This window comes from Labeo rohita, unplaced genomic scaffold, assembly GCF_022985175.1.
Source record: "Labeo rohita strain BAU-BD-2019 unplaced genomic scaffold, IGBB_LRoh.1.0 scaffold_132, whole genome shotgun sequence".
In the NCBI taxonomy this organism is placed as follows: Eukaryota; Metazoa; Chordata; class Actinopteri; order Cypriniformes; family Cyprinidae; genus Labeo; species Labeo rohita.
This window is the reverse complement of record NW_026127472.1, coordinates 11981-38994: the sequence shown is the minus strand read 5'-3', so window position 1 is coordinate 38994 and position 27014 is coordinate 11981. Positions and strand designations below refer to the sequence as shown.

Sequence of the window (27014 nt, the reverse complement as noted above, 5' to 3'; positions counted from 1 at the left end):
ATTAGGTAAAAACCATAGACACTGGTTTATAAATTTACTGGGCCTGTCACAACACCCACACTTGCGGTTTTGGCCACTTGTGTGTTCACAAAACAGGAAGTGCGCAAGACTGTCCCAGGTGAAAAACACCAAAGCCATTAAAGCACAGAAGCTGAGCATATCCCATCATGCATCACACTCAGAAACGCCTTGAAATCTTGAAATGATGAGGAAAATTTCTCACTGTAAGTTAAATTATTAGATATTACACATAAATAATTGGGCAGTAAAACAAAGTGTTGCACATTTTGTGCAAGATGAGTGTGTATTTTGTGCAACATTTGTAACTGCTTATTATCACTTAATTATTAGCACCACAATTACTAAATTGTTATCTTGTTACATAGGAACTATTGAACAGACATTGAACATTAGCAAATTTAGCAAATTAATTTTGATTTGTTCTTTATTTGTATGTTACTTTGGATAAAAACATCTGCAAAATGAATCAATTTAAATGTCAAGACTTGCTCATCAAATTATCAATATATTTTAGTAAAAAAGATATAGGTATATAGGACTGTAAATGAAGGCCTTTATAGATGCATATTATTCCTGTCAGCTAAAATAATAAGGTGCATATAAAAGTGAAAAATATTCAGTAATATTAATTATGCTATAAAATAGAAGAGGGTGTGCTATATTGTGAATATAGTCATGGCTAAAGAGCGTCGTTAGGCCCATTATTCACAATACAGCAAGGCCTCGAGTACCTTAATGCTTTCTTAAATCTGTTGAAGTGGACAGGAAATGACCACGACAGGAAAAGAGAAGAAAATTTAAAATGATTTATTATGAATAGTGCTATCTAACATTTGGATAAAAAGCTATTTGAAGAAAAAAAAATGCTTAAAAGACATAAAGGCAATTAACAAATGCTCTATTTATCTATACTAGTTACACAGTCTACATTGACTAAGCATCAAGCAAATACAAAACACTTATTATAAACACTTCCCAAATCATCTGATCTTTTAGGTTGATGTGGAAAAATCCTCTAGTTCTGTGACAGACAGAAATGCTCCATGTGCCATCTGAAAGATAAAATACAATAGCACAACATCAAGATGGTGTCACATTGTGTATATTTTGAACATTCAAAGCCACAATAAAAAAAAATTATTCACATATTTCATAAAATAAACTTACATTGCAATATATCATGTAACATTTAATGAAGTTTAAATGTTGCTTAATAGTCAATCTCAATAATGGGAATTTGTTAATACTAACGTGACTGTGAGATGAACAGGATTCAGTTTGTTTCCAGCAGAGCAGAAGTACCAGCCAGAATCGGTCAGTCTCAGTCCAGTCATCAGCACAGTGAAGGATCTTCTCCCATCATCACTGATCTGGACTGATGAATTCTGGGATGTGTCAGTCCTCCCCACTGTGTAACAGCTCTGATCTTTATATCTGCACCACCGTTTGACTTCATTCTTATATTCAGAACTGTAGAGACACTGAACACTGATATCACCACCTTCATGTCCAGATACACTGCTGCTCACCACAGACACATCAGGAGCTGAACACACACACACCACATCATTTGAGATGATAAAACACACATTTGACATTAGAATGTGATAATAATTACATAATCTCTTACCAGACTGAACCTTGATATAAAGTCCATATGTGACAGTTAGTTGTTCTTGAATGTCCACAACACAACCATAATGTCCAGTGTCTTTGTTCTGCAGGTTTCTCATAGTCACAGTAAAGACACTCTGATCAGGATGATCAGCGACTGACAGATTCTCCTCTGTTGTGTTTCTGGATGTATAATCAATTGCTGAGTGCCAGTATTTCTTCTGCGGTGGGGTTTTCTCATCATAATAACATGGGATGGTGACAGATCCTCCAGTCTGAACAGTGTATATATGGTTTAACCAATTGTGGTCACATTCAACACCTAAACAAACAACACACAAACCACAATCATACTCAGCATAAATAATAAATCACTTCTTAATTTGTTCAGTCTTCACATAAAACACAATAAAAGCAACATAAACAGCTAACCATAAATTGTGCCATTAGAAAATAATAAACATGATTCATTAGTAACACACAGAACAACATTAAATACTCACCTAAAATGAGACAAAACCCGACTGAAATGTAGAATATTTTCATCTTTGTGTATGCGGCCATTTTGTGTTTTAAATGTGCTTATAATAACTTCTGTACTTCCCTTTTCACCCACCCTTAGCACTTCAACATCATGCGTCAGACTGATGAGAATAGACTCTAGATCAGGGGTTCTCAACCCTCTGGCCCTCAAGGTCCACTTTCCATTGCAGCTTATGCATCAGATATTCTGGTAACATAACTGGAGAATGTGAGTCACACAGTCACACATGTTCGTGATCCAAAACACATAAGTACTGCACTCTATATTTTGTTGGATCACAAATAGTTGGTATTGATCCATCTTTGAGAATCAAAGCAGTCTTGTGCTAATACAAACATATATGAATTTGCTATTTTCTAGGACATTCCCGTCATAGATTAAAATGATACCCATTGCGTCCTCAGTGGCTCAGGGGCTTTTTCTGACTGTTTTTAGGGGATTTCCATTGAAAATAAATATCTCTTTTGAGATATTTTTCAATGACAGAACCATTTGCCGTGGCATTATAGAACTGCTACATTGTTGTTACTTGCGAAAACAAAATGGTATGTAATATTGACAGTTAGTGGTTGAAATGAGTACTGCAGTCCAAATTCAAAATATTGGAGAGGGTTGTCTTCTATGATCTCTGACCCAGTTTGTTTGCTGGTTTACCATGGCTGCAATACATTGTTTTTATTCTGTTGAACTGGCTATGGATGGATTACACACACCAGAACACAAACAGACACTCCGACACGGAACGCACTGTTTTTGGACAGACCTACTGAGAAATACTTAAGTTTCTAAACAATATGATGTAACAAATCCTCATTTACCGAAATTGTGTTATTTTGGGAGTTTGATACGCACTCTGAATCACTGTTTTGAAACAAATGATTCACAAAGGTTTCAAAGCAGTGCTTGGAAAGCACCTATCAATAGGTACGTATTGTATACTGTTGTTTACGTATTGTATTAATGTTTTTAAATAAATGAAATGACAAAAGTTATTTACATTAGACATAAAGATTGCTAGTCTGATAAGGTCAAACATTAAAATATAGTCACGCTACTGTTAGAGCTGCATTTGAAGCCGCATTTAAACTGCATTTTGGAAGTTCAAAATCGGGGCACCATATCAGTCCATTAAAAATGCTGAAATGTTTTCCTCAAAAAACTCTTTACGACTGAAGAAAGAAAGACATGAACATCTTGAATGACAAGGGGGTGAGTACATTATCTGTAAATCGTTGTTCTGGAAGTGGAGTTCTCGTTTAAGCCTAATCCTAAACTAAAATGTAAGTCTGAGCTGTTTCAAATGAAAGAAACTTGCACTGACTGATCTTAAAATATATTGGTGCCTTTGTTTTTTTCTCGAGAGCCACACTAATAATGTTTTTTTTTTTTCCTAAGTACGTTCATAAAGAATTACTTAAATGTCCTATCTGAACTATAGCCTAACCCTATTTTAGTCTAAGTCCAACATTTAATACTCATCTAAAATGAAACAAAACCTAACTGAAATGTATAAAATGTTCGTTGCTGTGTATACGGCCATTGAGCAAGTTTGTCTTCCTGTATCTTTAGTTGTTTGACTGTGCTTGTCTTAACTTCTGCACTTCCCTTTGAACCCTCACTTAGCACTTAAACATCTTGCGTCACCTAGCTGAGAACAGACTCAGCGTTTCTTAGATCTGGCCCTCGAGGTCCACTTTCCTACAGAGTTCAGCTCAAACCTTATTAAACACACATGAACAAGCTAATCAAGATCTTCAGGGTTATTAGAAAGTTACAGGCAGGTGAGTTTGGAATTAACTCTCAGGAAAGTAGAAGTCGAGGGCCAGATCTAAGAACTTCCACACTTCTTTCATTATATCACACTTTTATTGACATCTCTGTTTCACTAGTATAGGGGGATCTGGGGGGCAAGTGTACCTAAATTGTAAACTCACTCCACCACAGAGCTTATACCATAAAATATATTTTCTAAAATGCTTTTTAAAAATAGTAGACTGAAAAAATAGCAAATAAATAAGTCCGCTGACGCCGCCATGGAGCTCCCATCTCCAAAAACGTTAAAGCAAATTTAAAATAGGTGATATTTTTTTATAAACAGACTGTATATTTTAAGTTTAAACAACTGCATTCTCACTTAAATACTCTTAGAACTACATTCCATGACACAGTATTTGTAAAATTATAGTGGGTTTCATCATCTGCCATGACACTCTCTGTGAGAAATTCTGCAAGCGGAGTGATACAAACGGTGAAACGGTTTTGGGGCTATACAAAGTAAAGTAAACTGTATAACACTAAGTAATGTTTTGTGTATATAGATAAACACCAAAAAAAAAAAAAAAAAAAAAACAAAAGACAATAAACCACATTTTATTTTTTTATGTTTTTGACACTTTATTACCACACTTAAAAGCAAGACCATTACAACTTTACTTTATATACTGTATTATTGCTTTATGCTTTTCCCAAACAATTTACACATTTAGCATTACTAAATAATGTCTGTATAGTAAAATGCTTTTACTTTCAAAGTAAAACTTCTCTAATCCAACCCAAATGTTACCACTGAGAACAATATTAACGTATAAATAACTAATTTTATTGTCATTTGTATTTTATATGTTCTGTATTTGTAATTATTACTGGCATGAAAAAGTATGCCAAAAAAATAAAAAATAAAAAATAAAAAAACAACTTCAGTGCCATTGTGTTTACATTTTCCTTTGGTGTTTAGTGGGTTTCACCTGTGATTAAGAGGTTAAACAGTGAGATGAAATCACATGTTCAGTGTGTGTAAAACATCCTGTGATTATTAACTTAAGTAAACCTGTAACATCTCACCTCGCACAGAGTTGTAGGTCACTTCATCCTCAACAGATACTGGACTGCTCTGGAGATACAAATGATGATTAAGAATAATACTGACATTTACATTACAAGTGGAATCAGATGTCCTCTAATTATGCATGTTATTATGAATTGACTTACTTGTTTAGTTTTAGACTGTGCTTTCACAGAGCTGTAGGTCACCTGATCCTCCACATAAACTGGGCTGCTCTGGAGATAAAAAAGATGATTAAGAAGAATACTAACAATTACACTGGTGCAAATGAAATCAGATATTTTTAATGCATGTTATTGTGAGTTCACTTACTGCTTTAGTTTTAGGTCGTACTGTCACAGTGGTGTAAGTCACGTCATTCTCTGCAAGTGCTGAAGATGAACTGGCAACGTTTTCCTGTGAAATAACACATCATATGCTCTAAATCTCTCAGTTATGAGTTTTAACTCAAACTGTTTATTATCTCAGACTTACTGCATCACTGGCTCCATCTCTGTTTATGTTGGTGTCATTTCTGTCTGTTAATAAAAAAACAAATAAAGTTGTCTTTCAGTGGGGCAGTTCTGAGATATAAACAAAAAGTTTATAAAAACACACTTGCATTTAAAGGTTTGGGGTTGGCAAGATTTTTAGATTTATTTTACTGTCACTTCTGATCAATTTAATGCACCCTTGTTATAAAAAGTATTCATTTTTTAAAAAAAACATTCATTCATCATCACTGAATGAGTAATTGAATCATATAACAAGAAAAGTCATTAATACTGACTGTGCTTCTTTCTCAGTAAAACGGCAGACATGACAATCACAATCACCATCAGCACCACAAACGCTGGAATCCACACCTCCAAATACAAATAATGCCTGTGATGATCAATAATACACAAGATTAAAAGAACATCCTATAGTGTGACCAAAATGGTGTGATCATTTGAAATATGCTTGTCATATATGACTCATAGTTAGTCATGATCTGAACAATAGTATTTCTGCAGAAACTATATTTATCATCGTCCATTTTTCACAAGGGAGTTTTCACTTTGTATTGCTAGCTGTGAACATGTGACTCAGTCACAAAAACTTAACTTCATTTCAGCTGACATTTGTGAAATGTGGTGTCTGTTCTATTGACATCACATTTGATATTTAGTTCAAAATGCAGTTTTTTTTTTAAATAAAATATGTAATAGATATACATTGTTTGTGACATTATATAACTCATATATATACAGTTAAATGTCTGTCTGCTCAGCCACTTTTAACAACCCGTTTGTTGTAGCTTTAACCATTTCACACCCACTCAAAAACACTACAATTCCATGAAAAACTAAAAAAGACATACTTTGAAAAGAGGAAGATGTGCTCTCTGATGTAACTCCAATTACAGTCAGAAAATAAAAATAAACCTTGTAGCAGAATATTATCCTGTATTACAAGTGCTAAAATTATAGAATATTAACCACATGCATGATTAATTAAAAGTTCTATTCTGTTTTTATGATGCTTTAATCTATTTAAGGACAATACTTATTCTGCTGCTCTTCACTGCTTGCTGTTTGGTTGTTGTTAAATGGAACTGGTGTTGTAGATGAGAGAGCTGCATCTGTGCTAAGAAACACCAAGAGAAACATGAACTTCAATAATAAGTTTAAACCCATCTGACTAGAAATCTGAAGAGAGGTTAAAAAGCACACATAAAACAGACAAAATGTTAAGAAAGGCCATTAATCTCTTTAAAATATATATTAATCTGAACATTGATCAGTATTTTAAGATACTAACCCATTTCTGTTGAATTCTTCTGTTGTCACAACTGCTTTTAAACAGAAATGCAGAAAAAATATGTTTATGTTTTTTTCTTCATCACCACAAGTAAAAAAAAAATGTATTCATTTAGTCTGTATTACTTGTTTTTGGTTGGGTAACAGTAGGAACAGGAACCCGTGGATCTTCTAAAGAGACAACAGGAACTTAGCACAGAAAAAGATTCAAAAATCTTTTTGTTCAAGAAATCTTGTCTGATTAGTGAATGAGTTTTACCAGTGAGTTTAAGATGAACAAAAGCATTTTGACCTCCTACAGAGCAGCAGTACCAGCCAGAATCAGTCAGTCTCAGTCCAGTCATCAGCACAGTGAAATTTCTTCCATCATCACTGATCTGGACTGATGAATTCTGGGATGTGTTGGTCCTCCCCTCAGTGTAACAACTCTGATCTTTATATCTGCACCACTGTTTGTTTTTATTCTTATATCCAGAACTGTAGAGACACTGAACACTGATATCACCACCTTCATGTCCAGATACACTGCTGCTCACCACAAACACATCAGGAGCTGCACACACACACACAGTAGTCATTTAGCATCATTATTTATTAGGAATTAGGAGAATTTTTCATTTGAATGTGAAACCTATTTCATACCTGATCGAACTGTGAGATGAAGCTGCTCTGTTACATCTATTCCTATAGTCTCCACAGCACACCAATAAGTTCCAGTGTCTTTATCCTGCAGGTTTCTCATAGTCACAGTAAAGAATCTCTGATCTGGATGATCATTTACTGACACTTTTCCTTTGGTTTCATTAGCATATGCCAGAATAGAACAAGAATAGTATGATCCATCTGCATGAAAGCACCAGTATTTCTTATGTTTAGTGTATTTCTTGTCATAATGACATGGAATAATGACTGATCCTCCAGTCTGAACCGTGAACACTCTGACTGCCGATCCTGTTCGCCACTCAGAAACTGAATGGAATAAAGATCAACTTTAGTTTGAGTTTTTGTCAATGTAAATAACAGAACAATCCTATTTAGATGCCTGCCCAGATGTTGCATTAATATGTTATTTCTTTTACAGACTGTATCAGTAAATGTTTACTTATATATATGGTCCATAACATGTACCCAGACAGTTTTGGATTTTGTTTTAAAATCACTATGATTGTAAGGGAAAGTGTAATATATGTGTCATGAATCTGGCAGTGAACTTCGGTGCATTCACCACCAGATGTCAAACTCTCACTCCATTGACATTCACAATACACTGACTGTTGCCATTGCGCTGATCACCTGTGTCCAATCAGAGACTCTATTTAAGCCCTGGACTCCTCTCACGGATCGCCGAGTATGGACCTTTCTTACATTTCCGGGTTTCTCGGAAGTCATCATAGTTGGTAACCATGGTTAATTTTCGTAAGGGTTAATATGGTTTTCTTGTATTTAACCCTCAGATACAGTTTAACTATTTTTCAGTTAAATAAATGTTCTATATTTTAGTTAAATAATATTCATTTAATATTTTAAGGAGATCATTTAGTACTAAATATATTTGTCCAATAATTATGGTCCATTAATGGCTATATGTTACTTATATTAAAATTAGTGTAGTATTTAAGGTTAAATACCAATGCAAAGAGGCAAATTAGTCATTTTGTGGTCGGAAAAAAAAAAAATCATTTTCATTTGTAATGCCATGATTTACCCAATAGGTACCTGTATGGCTCTTTACTAAATGTACATGTATCTAGAATATTGCAGGTCATACCTGCTTACTTACTTTTAAGTTCTTCATATGAATAAATATTTAGAAATGATTAAACACTAAATTTTAAAAAATGTAAAATTTAAAAAGTTAATAATACTGAATACTAAAACAAATACTGAATTTAAACCAAATTTAAAATGGTGCTAAAAAAGGCATTCAGCTGCATTTTTATCCCCTTATATGTACAGTATATTCATATAGATACATGGAATCGAGAAGACCCCAGACTCCAAAAAAAAAAAAAAAAAAAAATCTCACTCCAAGATGACCTTTAAAGTTGGAAACCCTGCTTTGCCTAGCCCATTGGATTAACATTACGTTCGCCATGGATCGACCTTCGCCTGCCATACGGACTACTCTTGTGTTTTGCTTCTATGTACCTGTTTGCCAATGTCTGACCCTGCCTGTTTTGTGACCATGTCTATGTCTAAAACCAATAAAGCTCTGCAGATGGATCGGTCCGCATCACGTCTTCCTCACTACATTACAATATGTCCTAGAAGGTCATTATTTCTTTAAGTTTTACACCTATTTAAATCACCTTTTTGAGCGCCTGTGTCTCTAATAGCATATGATTATAAGGCTGCAAGAATAAGAATTAGCAAAATGCTTGTCATGCATGTAAACCCCCATATGAGTAAAAGGAATAATAAACAAACACAGAACACTTGCCTGTTATGAGCCAAAAGAAAAACACAGTGAACATCTTCTGTTTGTCAAAAAGTTGTGATGATTCTTCTATTTGTATTTTCATAATTTCAATGTAAGTTCTCTCTTTTTTAGGTTAATACTATTGAAACTGCTTGTTATTCAAGGAGACATGTGACATATGGTGTCATTACAGTCTTTGCTACTTCCTGCATTCGTTCTCTGTGGTTGCTTGTGTAAAAAAACAGCCTCGTAATATGATTGTAAAAATTTGCATATACAGTATCTCTTTTAGAGGATCTAAAATAAGTCATTTACATTTTGAATGAGAAGTAGTTACTGTGTCAAAGCAGTTCTGTTCTGGTGTTTTCTTTGTCATGTTCCCTTCCCTATAGTTCTCACTTTGTAATAACACACCACCCAGTGTGGGTTGATTTTAGCCCAGCAGCTGGGTAAATATAGGACAGAGCACATATTGAGATAACCTGACCCAGCAAGTTGGGTTGTTTATTTAACCCAGCATAAAGGGTTAATTTTACATGTTCATTTTTACAGCTTAATATTTAATACAGTACAGTTTATACTGTTTTTAACATGTATATAACATTGCTTACACCTGTTTAAACAAACATTTAAGAAGCATTTTGGTTGAAAACAAGCAAACAGACAAAAAGAGCATTTACAACAAGTGCAAAAGTGACGGTTATTCTCAACTAACAGCAAAGAAAATGTGTGAAAGATGTGTTAATGTTTTCAGAAACACACAGAAGCACTGAGAATGTATTACACTTTCACTTCTCTGAATCATATCAGAGGCTGTTTTGGCATGCATTTGTTCAGCATAGGAAAAACATCATCATTTTTTAACTTCATGGTTAGACATTATCTGCATTTATAATGGCACAGACAAGCACAAGATATAATACCAACATAAATTACTCAGTTTTAAAACTTCACATCATCAGAATCACTAACAATCATCACTGTTTTTTCTGTAGTAAGTTTCATATTAAAACAACTGTAAGTATTGTTTTGCTTCTCTGGCGCTCCCTACAGTTCAGTGAGTGGAGATCACTACTGTAAATAATGCACTGTAATAATTACAGTGGATAGCTGTACAGGAAGTGCACAAGACTGTCCAGCAGGTCAGAAAATTCAAATGTAGACTAGTAGGCCCGGTTTTATAGACAGGGCTGAGCCTAAGCCAGGTCATAGTTCAATTAGGACATTTAAGTAAATTTTTATAAACGTGCCTTAGAAAAAAAAAAAAAAAAACATTACAGGTGTGCGCATCTTGAAAGAAAACGAAGGCACTGATATATTTTAACTTTCTTTCAGTTGAAACAGCTAGACAAGGCTTAAGCCTTTTCTGTGAAACCGGGGGACAGTTTTTCAGGCCCTATCTGTATTTTATCAGTGCATTTTCATTTTGGTAAAATGTAATCTTTACAATATTTTTTTAAACAAAATTTGTAACAGCAATTTATAAGCTTTGGTACATCTGAACTCAAATCAAAATCCAAAAAAAACATGTTCGCTAAGCTAACATGAAAGACAGGTGCAAACGCTGGGTTTCCATCCATTTAACTTATGAGCAAGTCACTGGCAACAAGATTTCATTAGGCTATGTCTGTGAGGTCAGGGGTGAATAAAAAACTACTAATATTAAAGATGATGGCTTAATTGAAAATAAATACGTTAATATGCATAATGAATATTATTTCCTCAAATTAGTTTTATTTGCTGTGTTGCTCATTTAAGCATTTTAGCAAGCGTAGACGTCTAATGTATGCTATACATACATAACTAAGTGATAATAAACCGACCGAGAGTAAAGAAAATTTTTGAACTTTTAACTTGCAGGTTTTCCAATCATCTGTTCTTTCAGGTCGTTGTGGCGAAAATTCCTCTAGTTTGTAACAGACAAAACCTTGTCATGTGCCATCTGAAATACAAAATACAATAGCAAATATTAACACTGAATGAACAACATTTCAGATGGTGTGCAACAAAATCGGCCCGCTGGTTAATCAGGTTATGTCGTCCTATAGTGTAAAGTCACAAGCCTCTTTCGATGCACTTGGAGAAATTTATTCCCTTGTCAAAAAATCCTATTGGAATTTTAGTTTATCCTTTAGGATCTTACTGGATTCTTAACATCCTATTGGACAATCTGATTTATTTTAATGGAATTTTTACTTTGTCCTATTGGATTTTAGAATCTTATTGGACATTCTGATTTATCTTACAGGAATTTCACTTTGTCCTATAGGATTTTAGAATCTTATTGGACATTCTGATTTATTTTAATGGAATTTCACTTTGTCCTGTAGGATTTTAGAATATTATTGGACATTCTGATTTATTTTAATGGAATTTCACTTTGTCCAATAAGAATTTAGAATCTTATTACACATTCTGATTTATTTTAATTGAATTTTACTTTGTCCTGTAGGATTTTGTATTTTTATTTTTTAATGGGATTTTAATTTCTCCTGACTTTTTATTGATTCATGGAATCTTATTGGAATTTGTGATTTTTAAATGGAATTTCACTTTGCCCTGTATTATCTTATTTGATTCTGTTATTCAATTACTTTTTAATTGTGTGTGTGTTCGGTAAATGCGTTGCAAATGCATATCCCATTATTCGCATTAACTCTTTTTCGCACTAGTTAAAAACCACTTTAAGCGAACATAAAAACTTTTTTTGGGGATGAAGGGATTTTCTTCCGAAATTTGGTGTATTCATCACATGCGATAATTCAAAATAGGGGTGCGCGGGGTTAATTGTAACACACGTGGTTTAAATATTTCCACACAAGCCAGCATAACCAAATTTACAGTATTTACTAGTTGCCACTGTAACACTATACAGAGAAAAAAGTGCGCCAAAATTCAAAAGCCTTTTGAAGATATCGCTGAATATTTATTTTACCATAGTAAAAGTAAATTTCTGGCTGAGGTAAATTTTTCATCTCAGTTTTTAGTATTCATTTAAAATGAGACAAATCTGCTATTATTTTAATCGCCAATCTGTTATTTATCAGTTCAGATAGTTCATTAATGCTTGACAAACCAGCAGAAAACACTAACCAGTTTTATATTCCACTCGCGCTGATGGGGAACATTGTGACACTGAGTTATCTGCCCCACTATATTAAACTATGCTGTTCTATGACATTAGTGATGTAATTTTCACTACTCACTTTTATTGATTTTAAAAAGAAACCACAAGAAACGGGTGAATAAGACTGACAATCGATGTTTAATGTTGAGAAATTACTATTTCAAGAAATGTAAACCTTTTGGGCTCGTTTATGCGTCTCATGTTGTATGAGAGCTGTGTTTGGAGGGAGGGGAGTGGTTTTTTTTTTCTGAATGTCTGTATGTGTTTCATCTATTTGCGCATATTGTTTTGAACTGTACTGTATAGCTGTGTTTTGCAATCAGGGCCGTCCCACGCCTGGTTGCGATGTGTTCATTGTGAACCTCAAAAATGACATTAAATTCTTAAAAACGCCATTATTTTGTTTGAAAAAGTCAATCTTTTTTTTTTATTGACAAAACATTTTAGCTTGTCGTGTATATTTTTTTCATTCGATTAGATAACATTTTAAGCTGTCATATGGTGATGTTACAACGTGCCGCTCACACGTATAGTGTTATCCCTGGTGAAAAAAACAGCATATGCTGGTAGGTATGTTTTGATGCTGGTTTAAGCTGGTCCTTAGCTGGTTTATGCTGGTACCGCATCCCAGCATCAAAACATGCCTACCAGCATATGCTGTTTTTTTCACCAGGGGTCACTTTTCACTTCCTTTCTTTTGAGGTAAATAACGAAAAACGTATGCGCTGTAATTATGAAACAGCTCGACATATTTGTACTAGACAAGTGTGAAATTAACGTGGATGAAAAAAATATACTCTGAACCCCACGTGGAACTGAGAAATTCAAAAAGTGTTAGGTTGTGCCCCGCGCTCCCCTACGCATAAAAACAGTGATGGAAACATGTAGGGCAGAACGGGGCAAAACCCCGTTTCCATTAATTTCACACATGTATAGCACAAATACGTAGTTTTGTTTTATAATTACAGTGTAGCCTATACTTTTTTCTTGATTTAGCCTACCCCAAAATAAATATGGCACGTGACAGCTTAAAATGTTATCTGATCTAATGAAAAAAAGATGCAAGACAAGCTAAAATATTTTGTCAATAAAATAAAATTTTCATGGTTAGACATTATTTTTTTAATTTTTTTTTTTTTTCAAATAAAATAATGGTGATTTGTCTCATTGTCAAACAATATAAAAAATGAGATGAAAAAATGTACTTAATCCAGAAATGTACTTTTGCTAAAAGTTAAATATTCAACGATATCTTAAAGAGGTTTTTCATTTTAAACCATTTTGGAGTTGATATGGCAGCTAGTAAATATTGCAAGTTTTGTTATGTTGGGATCTGTGGAAATGTTTAAACCCCTCGTTAGTTTGTGCCCCGCGCAATGTCACATTATGTGCATTTTGCACGCATTTAAATCCTTGAATTCCAAAAAAATATTTTTATTCATTTATTTTATCATTTTTCACAAAAGACCAGCAAAATATATTACGCAAGATTAATTACAAATATGTTGGCAAAGAATAAAATAACAATAATGAGAATTTCACAATACTAACTTGTCCTTCTCAGCGCTGGTGTCTGTGTTCACATTTACTGTCAAAATAAAAAGATTTTTTCTAACAGCAGAATTTGTATAGTATTAATTGTGGACTGATTTTTCAGTACATAAATACAGTAAAATAAGTTTTTAAAGAAGTTTTACCTTGTTTTGTTACAGTGAGTTAAACAGGATACAGTAACTCTCCAGCAGAGCAGAAGTACCAGCCAGAATCAGTCAGTCTCAGTCCAGTCATCAGCACAGTGAAGGATCTTCTCCCATCATCACTGATCTGGACTGATGAATTCTGGGATGTGTCAGTCCTCTCCACTGTGTAACAGCTCTGATCTTTATATCTGCACCACTGTTTGGTTTTATTCTTATATCCAGAACGGTAGATGCACTGAACACTGACATCACCACCTTCATGTCCAGATACACTGCTGCTCACCACAGACACACCAGGAGCTGAAGACACACACACACACACACACACACCAGTCATTTAAGATGATAAAATATGTATGTAATATACTGGGATAAAATATAAGTCAGAGAATTTGACATTAGAATGTGATTAAAATAATTATAAAATCTCTCACCAGATTGAACCTTAATATAAGGATCATATATGACAGCTGGTTGTCCTTGATTGTCCACAACACAATAATGAGGTCCAGTGTGTTTGTTCTGCAGGTTTCTCATAGTCACAGTAAAGAAACTCTGATCAGGATGATCAATTACCGACAAATTCTCCTCTGTTGTGTTTGTGTATTTACTAGAATAATCGATTCCTGAGAACCAGTATTTCTTCTGCTGTGTGTATTTCTTTTCATAAAGACATGGGATGCTGACAGACCCTCCAGTCTTAATAATTAATACATGATTTGACCAAGCTAAGTCACATTTAACACCTAAACAAACAACACACAAATCGTTATTACATCCAGGATTAATAATAAATCACTTCTTAATTTGTTCAGTCTTCACGTAAAACACAATAAAAGCAACACAAACAGCTAAGCACACAATGTGTCATACAAAATGATAAACAGGATCCGTTACAAACAAACACAGCACAAAATTTAAACTCACCTAAAATGAGCCAAAACCCAATTGAAATGTAGAATATTTTGGTCTTTGCATATGCAATCATTGTGTAAGTTTATCTTGCTGTATCTGAGTTGTCTGACTGTGTTTGTAGTAACTGCTGCACTTCCCTTTTTCAACCTCATTTAACACTTAAATGTCTTGCGTCACTTGGTTGAGACCTGACCTGAGATTCTAGATCAGGGGTTCTCAGATTCTCCTGCTGAGTATAGCTCAACCCTAATTAAAAACAAACTGGTGTTCAGGGTTGCTAGAAAATTACAGGCAGGTGAGTTTGGAGCTAAACTCTGGAGAAAAATGTGGACCTCAAGGGCCACTTCTTTCATTTAGTAGCCTATATCATACTTTTATTTACATTTTGTTTCACTAGTAGGGGGATGGGGGGAAAGTGTACAAAATTTTATCAACCAAAAATAAATATATTTTGACACTTTATCTTCACATGCTCAGTAGAGCTCTTTCTCTCTTTGTGTGAGATGACGTGATTGTTCCACTTTTTTGAGAAACTGTATTTCTCAATTAGATTAATTCTGATTGCATTTTGTATCAGTTCTACAAAAAGCTGAGATCTAAATCTGCTCTTTAAAAAACAAAGAAAAGTAGTGATAGGAGAATAATATGCGCAAATAGCAAGAATCTGTATTAGTGCAGTGTGTGCATGTCAAAAGATCAAATCTTATATGAAGCTTGTGACGTATAAATGGACACATCAACCCAATCGCTTTATTTAGCTTTCATGTAAACACTACATTCAGATTCATCAATCAGAATGATTTAATTTCGACTGCAACAATAGGTGTTCATGTAAACATTCCCTTATGGTCATATAAGCAATGCCATTGTCAATGTGAGAAATGAATCTTTTCAAATCTTTGAATCAATTAAACCAATTGCTTCACAAAATGATTCAATGATTCAAAGATAGAAACGGCACACTCTGGTGATAACTGGTAAAAACTGTGTAAATTACCTTTTATAAAAACTCAGGCCAAACATGCATAAAAACTGCTTTTACAAACAAGTGGCAAATGCTTTAGTGAAAGTGCAATCTATTAAATAACTATGACAATTTTTTTGTATGTTGTACAAGGGCTTAGCTAAAAAGGCCAGTAAGAGAATGTTAACTACTACTCATTCTTTTTACAAATGTCGTTAAAATGACTACAAATGTATAAAACTGATTTGAGATTAGGTAAAAACCATAGACACTGGTTTATGAGTTCACAATACCACATTTGTGGTCTTGGCTATTTGAGAGTGCATGCACAAAACAGGAAGTGTGTGCGCAAGACTGTCCCAAGTCTGAAAAACATCAAAGCCCAGTGCCCTTGACGTGCAGACGCTAAACGTATCCCATCATGCATCACAGTCAGAACCTAATGTGCCCTAAAACGATGAGAAGTTGAAGAAAAAAAATCCACTGTAGATGTTACACATGATTTGGTAGTAAAACAAAGTGTTGCACATTTTGTACAAGATAAGTGTGTATTTTGTACAACATTTTCAACCGGTTTGTACTTTATACGTGCTGTGAATTACTGGTTTGAAACAAATGATTCTGAAGTTTTCAAAACATCACAAAGCAGTGCTTGGAAAAAAAACATCAACGGGTGCCATATCACATGCTGTTGTTTTAGAAACGTATTATAAACATTGATAAATTACATAAAAGTTATGCTACAGTTAGAAAGATACAACAAAGTATCTCAGGGCCGTGTTTACTGTTCATAGATCAGTGTGTCTGTCTATCATATGTCAGGATATAGATTTAAAAAGAAATGGTGATAGATAGATAGATAGGCAGATAAATAGATAGATGCTAGACACTTTTTTAAAAGTCCCCCTTAACCTAGCACCTTGTTGCTTTGCTTGTCAACCAGACAGTCACTTCCTGTCTACATTGGTGGTTCTTAACCAAAATTAGTAACAGTAAGGACTTCATGCTACAAAACAAAATCTTGTGTTGCGTCATTATATGTCAGAATAACTATAACACATTTGCCAAAACAGAGTAAGAATAATATGCTTGTTTTGCATCAAAGAATAATATGCTTGTTTTGCTTTCCTTTCCTTTTTCCTTTTTTAACAGCTTTTTATCGCTTAATTAGAAACACAACAAATAAACTTGTTGTCTTTCAGAGACAACTGAACAGAAGTTTAGAAGTTTATTGGAAAGTGCAAAGTACTACAACAACTTGAACACTTGGGCCAAATACAGGAGATATGTCATGTAATACCAGTGTTCAAGTGCGAAGACTGCAAATGTGAGTATAAAAGTAAACATTTAAGGAAAAAATACATTACAGACATTTAACTAAATATTTAGCAAATGTAGACATCTAATGCATTCTTCACACACATCTAATGTCTGTCTGTTGACTGAGTGTAAAGTAAAGGCAGAACATAAATCTTTTTATCAAATGTTTTCTAATCATCTGATCTTTCTGGTTGATGCGGAGAAATCTCTAGATCTCTAGCCTCTGAAAAATAAAATACAAAAGCACAAAATCAAGAGGCAAATATCAGAACTGAACATTTCTGTCTCACATTCTTTATGTTTTGCACAAATTCAAACCCTTACATTCCAGAAAATATTTTTTCCTACATATTTTTCCATTTTGCACAAAGACCTGAATATGTTATGTAACATTACATACAAATTAATTTTAGAAGTTGTTAAAGAATAAATAACAAAAAGTAGTTTTTTTTTTTTTTTTTGTAACAGTAGAACTTTTTTTAGAATTGATTATAGAATGATTATTCAGTATTTAAATACAGAATTTAATAAGTTTTACCTTGTTTTGTTACAGTGAGTTGAACAGGATTCATTGCCACTCCAGCAGAGCACCAGTACCAGCCAGAATCAGTCAGTCTCAGTCCAGTCATCAGCACAGTGAAGGATCTTCTCCCATCATCACTGATCTGGACTGATGAATTCTGGGATGTGTCAGTCCTCCCCACTGTGTAACAGCTCTGATCTTTATATCTACACCACTGTTTGACTTTATTCTGATATCCAGAACTGTAGAGACACTGAACACTGATATTACCACCTTCATGTCCAGATACACTGCTGCTCACCACAGACACATCAGGAGCTGAACACACACACATTTATATAATACATACGTGAAGTCACCGAATTTACATTATAATGTGATTAAAACAAAATCTCTTACCAGATTGAATCTTGAGATGAGGCTCATATGTGATAATTGTCGGTGGTTGTTCTCCAGTTTCCACAACACAATAATAATGTCCAGTGTGTTTGATCTGCAGGTTTCTCATAGTCACAGTAAAGAGACTCTGATCAGGATGATCAATTACTGACAGATTCTCCTCTGTTGTGTTTGTGTATGTTTTAGATTGTTCAATTTCTGAGTACCAGTATTTCTTCTGCTGTGTGTATTTCTTGTCATAATGACATGGGATTGTAACAGGTCCTCCAGTCTGAATAGTTAATACATTTGACCAGCTGCTGTAACATTCAACACCTAAACAAACAACACAAACTGTTATCATGTCCAGGATTAACATTAAATCACTTCTTAATTTGTTCATACTTAAAGCGTAAAAAACACAAAGAGCTGAATATTACATTTGTGGTTTTAAAATGATAAACAGATCCATTAGAAACAAGCACAGAAAAGTATTAAATATTCTTACCTAAACTGAGCCAAAAAAATGTAGAATATTTTTGCCTTTATGTATGAGGCCATTTCTTTTCTCTTTGCTGATGTTCCCCTGCAATATGTTAGTATAACTGCCCAACTTCTATTTTCTGCTCTTATACCGGGGACTTTTGCACTGCTTTAAAAAAATAGTAGGTGCTGGTGTTTCGTAAGGCATGCGTTTGGCCAATCAATGTACATTTACATCACTGGTAGTTTCTACTGTGCTGGGTTAGATCCTATTCTGAAGAAGGAGCTAAATAACTAACATCAGGTTTTATTAGGAGAAATGACTGAAAAGAGTACAACTTCAGAGGAAGAAAAAACAGTGTCAAATACAAAGGAATCAGATACATAGACAGACAGATACGTCCTTTCTGTGAAAAGTCTCACATGAGATTCATGTGAGAAATTCATACTGTGTTCATTTGAAGTCCTGCAGCAAACCAAACCCTATCCACCTTATTTTCAACACAAGAGCAGTACTTCCATTTGTAACTTAAATGTGTGAGTCTTCCAGTCTGACTCGCTTTCAGAGATTTATTGGCCACTTTATATGTCAATCAGATGGTCACTTCCAGTTTGTGTGTGTGTTTCCTGGCCAAAGTAAACTGCAATAAGGACACCCTATCGCAAGAAAAAGTCTGCTAACTTAAACATTAACCTTGATATAGCAAATACAAATCTCATGAGAGTTTCGCAGAATCTCTCTGGTTTATTGATTTTATCTAAACACACAAAAATCCTGTGATCTCTAATTCGGTGACAGACAGAAACGCTCCTCTGTGTGCCATCTGAAAGTAAAAATAGGTAGAATATGAGTGCAAATACAGGCAAATATGAGTGTTGAACAAGTTTGTCACATAGCTTTAGGACATACACTACCAGTCAAAAGTGTATGAACAGTAAGATTTTTAATGTTTTTTTAAAGAGATCTCTTCTGCTCACCAAGCCTGCATTTATTTATTCCAAATTTTGAAATATTTTTACAGTTTTCTGTTTGAATATGTTTTAAAATGTAATTTATTCCTGTGATTTCAATTTTTTAACTTCGTTACTCCATTCACATGATCCTTCAGAAATCATTCTATTATTCTGATTTTTTTAAAAAATTCTTACTATCTTATTCTTATATTTAGAACTGTAGAGACACTGAACACTGATATCGCCACCTTCATGTCCACATACACTGCTGCTCACCACAAACACATCAGGAGCTGCACACACACACACCAGTCACGTAAGATTGTGATTTAGAAATCAGGAGAATTGCACACTTAAATATAAAAGTCATCTCATACCTGCTTGAATTGTCAGATGAAGCTGCTTTTTCACATCAATTCCTATAGTCTCCACAGCACACCAATAAGCTCCAGTGTCTTTAACCTGCAGGTTTCTCATAGTCACAGTAAAGAAACTCTGATCTGGGTGATCAATTATTGACACTTTTCCTTTGGTTTCATTAGCATATGCCAGAATTGAGCAAGAATAGTATGCTCCATCTGCATAAAAACACCAGTATTTCTTGTGACCACTGTAGTTCCTGTCATAATGACATGGAATAATGACTGATCCTTCAGTCTGAACTGTTAACACTCTGACTGCTGATCCGGTTGTACATTCAGTACCTGAACAGACAAAAGATCAAGCCTGTACAGATGTTACAGTAATATATGATTTCTTTTACAGACTGTATCAGTAAATGTATTTTTCCCCCCATATAGTTATACATATTATGTAAATAAGATGTCCCCAGGCTTTTTTTAAAAAAAATCCAAATCTCTTTAGAAAGTGTGACAAGATTATTATGGTGCAAGAATAAGAGTAAGCAAAATGCTTGTCATACAGTCAGACATGTCAACACCCCATATGAGTAAATTGAATTATAAGCAAACAAATAATACTTGCCTGTTATGAGCCAAAAGAAAAACACAATAACAATCTTTAAGCCTTTTGTTAAAAAGTTGTGATGTTTCTTCCATCTGTATCTTCATCATTTCAGTGTAAGTTTTCTTTTCTTTAGGTGAATCATATAGAAACAGCTTGTTCCTCAAGACACGTGACATATGGGGTCAATCATAGTTTCTACAGTCTTTCTTATACTTCCTGCATTCGTTCTCTGTGGTTGCTTGTGTAAAAAACAGACTCCCTGCTTGATTGTGAAAGTTGCATACAACTTACAAATTTGTCTCTTTTAGAGATCTAAAGTAATTAATTTATAATGTGAATTAAGAAAAGTCTAAAACAATTTATTTATATTTTGAATGAGAAGTATTAATATACAATACAGTCAGTGTCAGTTCTACTTTTCTCTTTTATTACTATTGGAGTGGGCCACTGCGGAAATGGGTTATTTTCAGTCTGTTTTGTGGCAAACGCATGTAAGCCACTGCAATCAACCTTATCTACATATTTTAATTTAACTTGAATCAAGATGTAAATGTATATGAAGCACTTTACTGTACAGAGGTCAATAATTAACAAAGGCTCATGATCATTTATATGCTGATCAAACGCACAACAAAGTCTAATGTTGTAAAAAGTTAAATCGCTTAATGGTACATTCTTCTGTATATTTTACAGATAGTTTACTCACCCCCTTGTCATCCAAGATGTTCATGTCTTTCTTTCTTAAGTCATAAAGAATTATGTTTCTTCAGGAAAATATTTCAGGAATGTTCTCCATACAGTGAACTTCAATGGCGCTCACGCATTTCAACGTCCAAATTGCAGTTTAAATGCAGCTTAAAATGACTCTAAACGATCCCAGCCGAGGAAGAAGGATCTTATCTAGGAAAACGATCAGTCATTTTCGAAACAAATTGACAGTTTATATACTTGCTAACCTCAAATGCTCGTCTTGTCTCATCTCTGTGATGCGCATGCGCAGTCAATACACTTAGGGTAGGTTGAAAAACTCCCATTTCGTTTTCTTCTTCAACATCAGAATTGTACTACATCACTGTTCTACTATTTTTTGTTTTTTGTAAAGAGTTTTGATGTTCTTTGTATTAAAGTCCATTATATGGAGATAATTCCTGATTTTTTTTTTTCCTCAAGAAACATAATTTCTTATCGACTGAAGAAAGAAAGACATCATCTTGGATGATGGGGTGAGTAAATTACCTGTACATTTTTGTTCTGGAAGTGACCTAATCCTTTAAAGCAGTTTTGTGTATTGTTGCCCCCTACAGTTAAGTGAGTGTAATTCACAGTGGTAATTACAGTGGATAGCTGTGCATTTGTTGCTGCTGTAAAGCAATCTGCCCTTTCATGGAATTTTGTGCCCACTCATCAAATTTACATACTCCTAGAGCATATTCAAATTGCCTTTTCTTTTTCTAACAGCAGAATTTTTATGGTATTGATTATGGGTTGATTATTCAATATTTAAATACAGTATTAAATAAGTTTAACCTTGTTTTATTACGTTGCATTTTCTATACAGATATTTTAATATTTAAAGTATGTTGAATCAACATTAAAATTTTGATGAAATCTGACAGTCAATGATCACAACATCATTTAAGCTACCAGCGGGTGTTACCCAATCACTGGTTTTCAAACTACAATGTGCATTTTCAGCTGCTTTACAGTACCTCATTTATTCTAATCCACTGGAGGCTTGGTTTAGAGGTTGGTCTTCAGGTAAAGCAGCTAAAAAACACCCATTGTAGATGTAAATGTTGTATGTGTATATAGGTAAATACCAAAAAAAAAAAAAAAAACAAGACAATATAGCACATTTTCTTTTTTAAAAGGTTTTTTACATGTTATTGCCACACTTAAAAGCAAGCACATTACAGCTTAAATTTATATATTATAGCTTCATTCTTTTTCCAAACAACAATTTACAAACTTGTTACTAGAGAATGTTTGTATAGTAAAATGGTTTATGTTACAGAATAAAACTTCTCCAATCCAGTTCAAAGGTACTTACCATGTCACTACTGGGAACAGTAAATTGTAATGTATAGATAATTAATTTTATTGTAATCAGTATTTTGCATGCTCTGCTTTTATAATTTATTACTGGCATGAAAAAAATTTGCAGAAAAATGAAATCAAAAACATCAGCGCTGTGTTCACATTTTGCTCTGCCATTTAGTGGTTTTCACCTGTGATTAAGAGAATAAACAATGAGATGAAATCACATCTGATGCTCTGAGTCTCAGTTATAAGTTTTAACTCAAACTGTTTGTTAACTCAGACTTACTGCGTCACTGGCTCAGTCTCTGTTCACATTGGTGTTATTTCTGTCTGTTCGTGAGAGAACACATGGAGTTATCAGCCATTCAGTTCTTAGACATCAACAAAACGTTTATAAAAACACACTTGCTTTCAAAAGGCTGGTAAGATTTTTAGATTTTTTGCTCAACAAGGCTGCATTTGATCAGAAATATAGTTAAAACAGTAGTACTGTTAAATATTATTGCAATTTAAAATAACAGTTTGAATATATTTCAAAAAGTAATTTATTTTTGTGATGCAAAGCTGAATTTTCAGCATCATTATTCCAGTCTTCTGTGTCACATGCTCAAAATACTGTTGTGGAAATAGTGATACATTTTTCTCAGGATTCTTTGATGAATACAAACAGCATTTATTTGAAATATAAATCTTTTGTAACATTATAAAAGTCTTTATTTTTGTTACACTGAATTATTGTTGAAACTGTTTATGCAAAAAAAAAAAAAAAAGTAAAAAGTGAAATTAATACTGACTGCGCCTCTTCCTGCATATTACAGCTGACACAATAATCACAATCACCATCAGCAGAGCAACCACTGGAATCCACACCTCCTGATACAAATAAAGCCTGTGATGATGAACAAAATGAATGGTTTATATGTGTGTGTGTGTGTGTATGTATGTATACTGAGCCGCTTTTAGCAACAAGTTTTTTGTAGCTTTAACCTATTTAACCTACACCCAAAGATACTTTTTTTGTTGCTTGCTGATTTTACACCAGTTACAGTAAACTTAAAAAGAAATCTAGAATATTAAAACTGCAAGTGATAAATTCTAGAATATTAAGTACACCTAAAACAGACAAAATGTTAAGAAAGACAATTAAACAATATACTTAATATATAGGTTCATGAGGAAAAAAACCATACTAACCCATTTCTGTCAGATTCCACTGTGATCACATCTTTCTCTGTAGTGACAGATTCCTCTGTGGTGACAACTGCTGTTAAACAGAAATGTAGAAAAGTTTTGTTTCATTATAATTTTGTCCATACCAGTCACGTTTTATTCATTTAGTCTGTATTACTTGTTTTTTTGCTTAGTTTTGGTTCAATAACTGTGAGAACAGAAATCTGTGAGTCCTGTGTAGATCTGTGCATTCACCCCAGCCATTTGAGCTTGTGATTTTATTAGGAGAATGATTTATTTGACTGTAAAACTCATTACCTGACTGAACTGTGAGATGAAGCTTCTCTGTCACATCCCGTGGTATTCCTTCAATTTCCACAGCACACCAATAAGTTCCAGTGTCTTTATACTGCAGGTTTCTCATAGTCACATTAAAAACACTTTGATGTGGATGATCAAGTACTGACACATTTCCTTTGGTTTCATTAGCATATGCCAGAATAGAGCACAAATAGTATTCTCCTTTTGCATGAAAGCACCAGTATTTCTTGTTTTCAGTGTATTTCCTGTCATAATGACATGGAATATTGAGCAATCCTCCAATCTGAGCCGTAAACACTCTGTCTGCTGATCCGGTTGTGCATTCAGTACCTGAATGGAGAAAAGATCAACTTTAATGATTTCTTTTACAGACTGTATCAGTAAATGTATATATATATATAGTATATATAGTATATATAGTATATATATATATATATGTAGTTTGTCAGTATTTTCACCAAAAAAATGGTTTACATTCCAAACTTTTCTGTTTGTTAAAAATTGTTTACATTTCCAAAATCTAGTGAATCAAGATTTTTGTTTGCACAAGGAGTCTGACAACAGTCAGTGCTCCACACTGATCTAATCATCATCATCCAATCTTCCTGGAATGACATGAAGGCACAGAACAAACTGAGAGTAAATCCAGAAGAACTGTGGCAACGTCTCCAAGATGCTTCAAGAGACCTACCTGCAAAGCTACCTGAAAAATTTTGCACATCTGGTGCACCCAGGGCAAAAGCTGCTGTAAACGCAAAAAATGGTCACACCAAATGTTGATTTCATTTAGTTAACAGAAGGTAGTTGATAAAGAAAATCTAATTATGACAGCATCCTCATTTTACAGCATTTGTACACAAGTGCCTAAAACTTTTAACAGTGCTGCAGCTTTGCAGGTAGGTTTCTTGAAGCATCCTGGAGACTTTGTTGTGAATTTAGTCTGTCTGAGTTTGTTGTGTTTCTTCATGTCATTCCAGACAGACTGGATGATGATGAGATCAGATCTCTGTGCAGAGCACTCGCTGTTGTCAGACTCTTTGTGCAAACAAACATCTCACTAGATTATTACGATTAATGGCAAAATGAATGTTTGGAAATGTAATCTGATATTTCCTGCTGACACACTACAGCAAAAGACCGACTTTAACTGACTTTAAAACATTTTTTAGCTGATGAAAATACTAGTGGCCTAAGACTTTTGCACAGTACTATATATATATATATATATATATATATATATATTGTTATACATATTTGATGCATAACATTTTTCCAAACTTTATAAAAATCTAGATTTTAGGTTCAAATTACTATGAAAGTATAAGGGAAAGTGCAATATATGTCCTGTAAAACGTCACCATTTCTTTAAATTTTACAGCCATTTAAATCACGTTTTTGAAAGTCTGTGACAGTATCTCTAATAACATAAGATTATTAAGATACAAGAATTAGCAAAATGCTTGCATACAGCAGGACATGTCAACTCCCCTTATGAGTGAAATAAATTATACAAAGAAACACAGAATACTTGCCTGTTATGACCCAAAGGAAAATCACAATGAACATCTCTAAAATGACAGTCCTTTTGTTAAAACATTGTGATGTTTCTTTCATCATTTCAATATAAATTTTCTTCTTTTTTATCCTATAGAAAGGAGACATGTAGCAAACTTAAAATCTTCATAGGTTTTTACAGGCTTTGTTACCTTCTGTGTTCATTCTGGTGTGGTTGCTGTGATGTGTGAGAGTTGTATTATTATTCCTTACCTGAAGGTGGTGCTCTCCTTGTTAAGATATGCTGGCGTACCCTGTAAGAGAGAGGTATGGAAAAAGAGAGATAAAAATGTTGAGTAGCATGCAACCTGGGCTCCGTGTGTCTTTGTACTAAAGTTAATCCACTAAACATCACATGGTGTCAGAAGAAAACTATGGATCAGTTAAAACCTCCTAACAGTTTGGATTTTGAAGGAAATCTGGCGGAAAACTGGCGAACGTGGATTCAAAAGTTTGATCTGTATCTCATTGCAACGGGCATTGCAGAAAAGAGTGACAAGGTAAATAAATGGACTTTGATGATGATGCGGATGATTTTGAAGTGCTCAAAGAAAAGTTTAGAGAATACTGTGAGCCAAGAAAGAATATTACATATCTGAGGCATATGTTTTTCACGAGAGCACAGGGACCGAACGAAACCATCGATGCATACGTGACTGACTTAAAAAATAAGGCAAAAGATTGTGAGTTTGGAAGGTTAAATGATGACTTGATTAAAGATCGCATTGTCTGTGGTGTTAACAATGACACTGTGAGAGCTAGACTTCTCAGAGAAACAGATCTGAACCTAGCAAAGGCTGTGGATATTTGTCGTGCAAACGAAATAACACAAAGCCACTTGAAAGTGCTGCATGAAGAAGCAGAAGTGGCAGTGAACAAAATCACGAAGACAAAGTCGGCCAGACAAGTGAATATCAAGCACACAAGGAAAGAGAAAGATGAGTGCACAAGATGTGGGTATGTACATGAGCCAAGGAAGTGTCCGGCATATGGGAAAAATTTGTAATGAGTGCTCGAGGAAGAATCATTTTAGCCGCATGTGCAAAACTCCGCAGAAAAAGGACAAACAAACAAGATAGGAGAAAAAAGTACATGAGATAGAACAACAAGATGCTGAATTATCTATTGGTACCATTGAAATTGAACAAAGTGAGGAAAAAGCTAGCAAATGGCTTCCACAGATGTATACAGTCTCTACAATGGAAAGTGAAACCAAGAAATGGACACAAGAATTCAGCATAAACAATAGTCTACTTACCTTTAAGCTAGATACAGGAGCAGAGTGCAATGTGTTGTCATTTAAAGATTTTGAGAAAACTTCTAACGAGACAACAACTTTAAAGAAGTCAAACTGCACTTTAGTTACATATTCTGGCCA

General features: G+C 34.1%; 2 protein-coding genes, 1 long non-coding RNA gene and 1 pseudogene across 3 annotated transcripts; all 4 read right to left on the bottom strand.

Annotated features, from left to right (window-relative positions):
- Positions 1-1026: 1026 nt before the first annotated feature.
- On the bottom strand, positions 1027-2247 carry LOC127158063 (polymeric immunoglobulin receptor-like). The gene is made up of 4 exons (XM_051101202.1): positions 2139-2247; positions 1652-1957; positions 1273-1567; positions 1027-1073 (listed from the first exon to the last, which is right to left on the bottom strand). Exons 1-4 carry the CDS (start codon positions 2197-2199, stop codon positions 1037-1039), a joined length of 699 nt encoding a protein of 232 aa, XP_050957159.1. The 5' UTR covers positions 2200-2247; the 3' UTR covers positions 1027-1036.
- Positions 2248-4577: 2330 nt separating this feature from the next.
- LOC127158056 (polymeric immunoglobulin receptor-like) lies at positions 4578-15036 on the bottom strand (annotated as a pseudogene).
- Positions 15037-17136: 2100 nt separating this feature from the next.
- On the bottom strand, positions 17137-18803 carry LOC127158062 (polymeric immunoglobulin receptor-like). Its single transcript, XM_051101201.1, is given in 5 exon segments — positions 17137-17470; positions 17786-18088; positions 18170-18484; positions 18657-18673; positions 18675-18803. Coding segments are annotated over 5 exon segments (723 nt in total). The 5' UTR covers positions 18710-18803; the 3' UTR covers positions 17137-17417.
- Positions 18804-22591: 3788 nt separating this feature from the next.
- Positions 22592-23852, bottom strand: LOC127158066 (uncharacterized). Its single transcript, XR_007826056.1, has 4 exons — positions 23786-23852; positions 23386-23480; positions 22878-22921; positions 22592-22779 (listed from the first exon to the last, which is right to left on the bottom strand). It is a non-coding gene; the product is annotated as an uncharacterized LOC127158066 (long non-coding RNA).
- Positions 23853-27014: the final 3162 nt, after the last annotated feature.

Bases quoted from the DNA above. Each gene is read 5' to 3' on its own strand.
- LOC127158063 (XM_051101202.1), bottom strand. From the start codon at position 2,199: ATGGCCGCATACACAAAGATGAAAATATTCTACATTTCAGTCGGGTTT. The intron at 1,958-2,138 runs GTGAGTATTTAA...TTGTTTGTTTAG, and splicing joins CGGGTTTTGTCTCATTTTAG to GTGTTGAATGTGACCACAAT. The intron at 1,074-1,272 runs GTTAGTATTAAC...TTTATCTTTCAG, and splicing joins CCTGTTCATCTCACAGTCAC to ATGGCACATGGAGCATTTCT.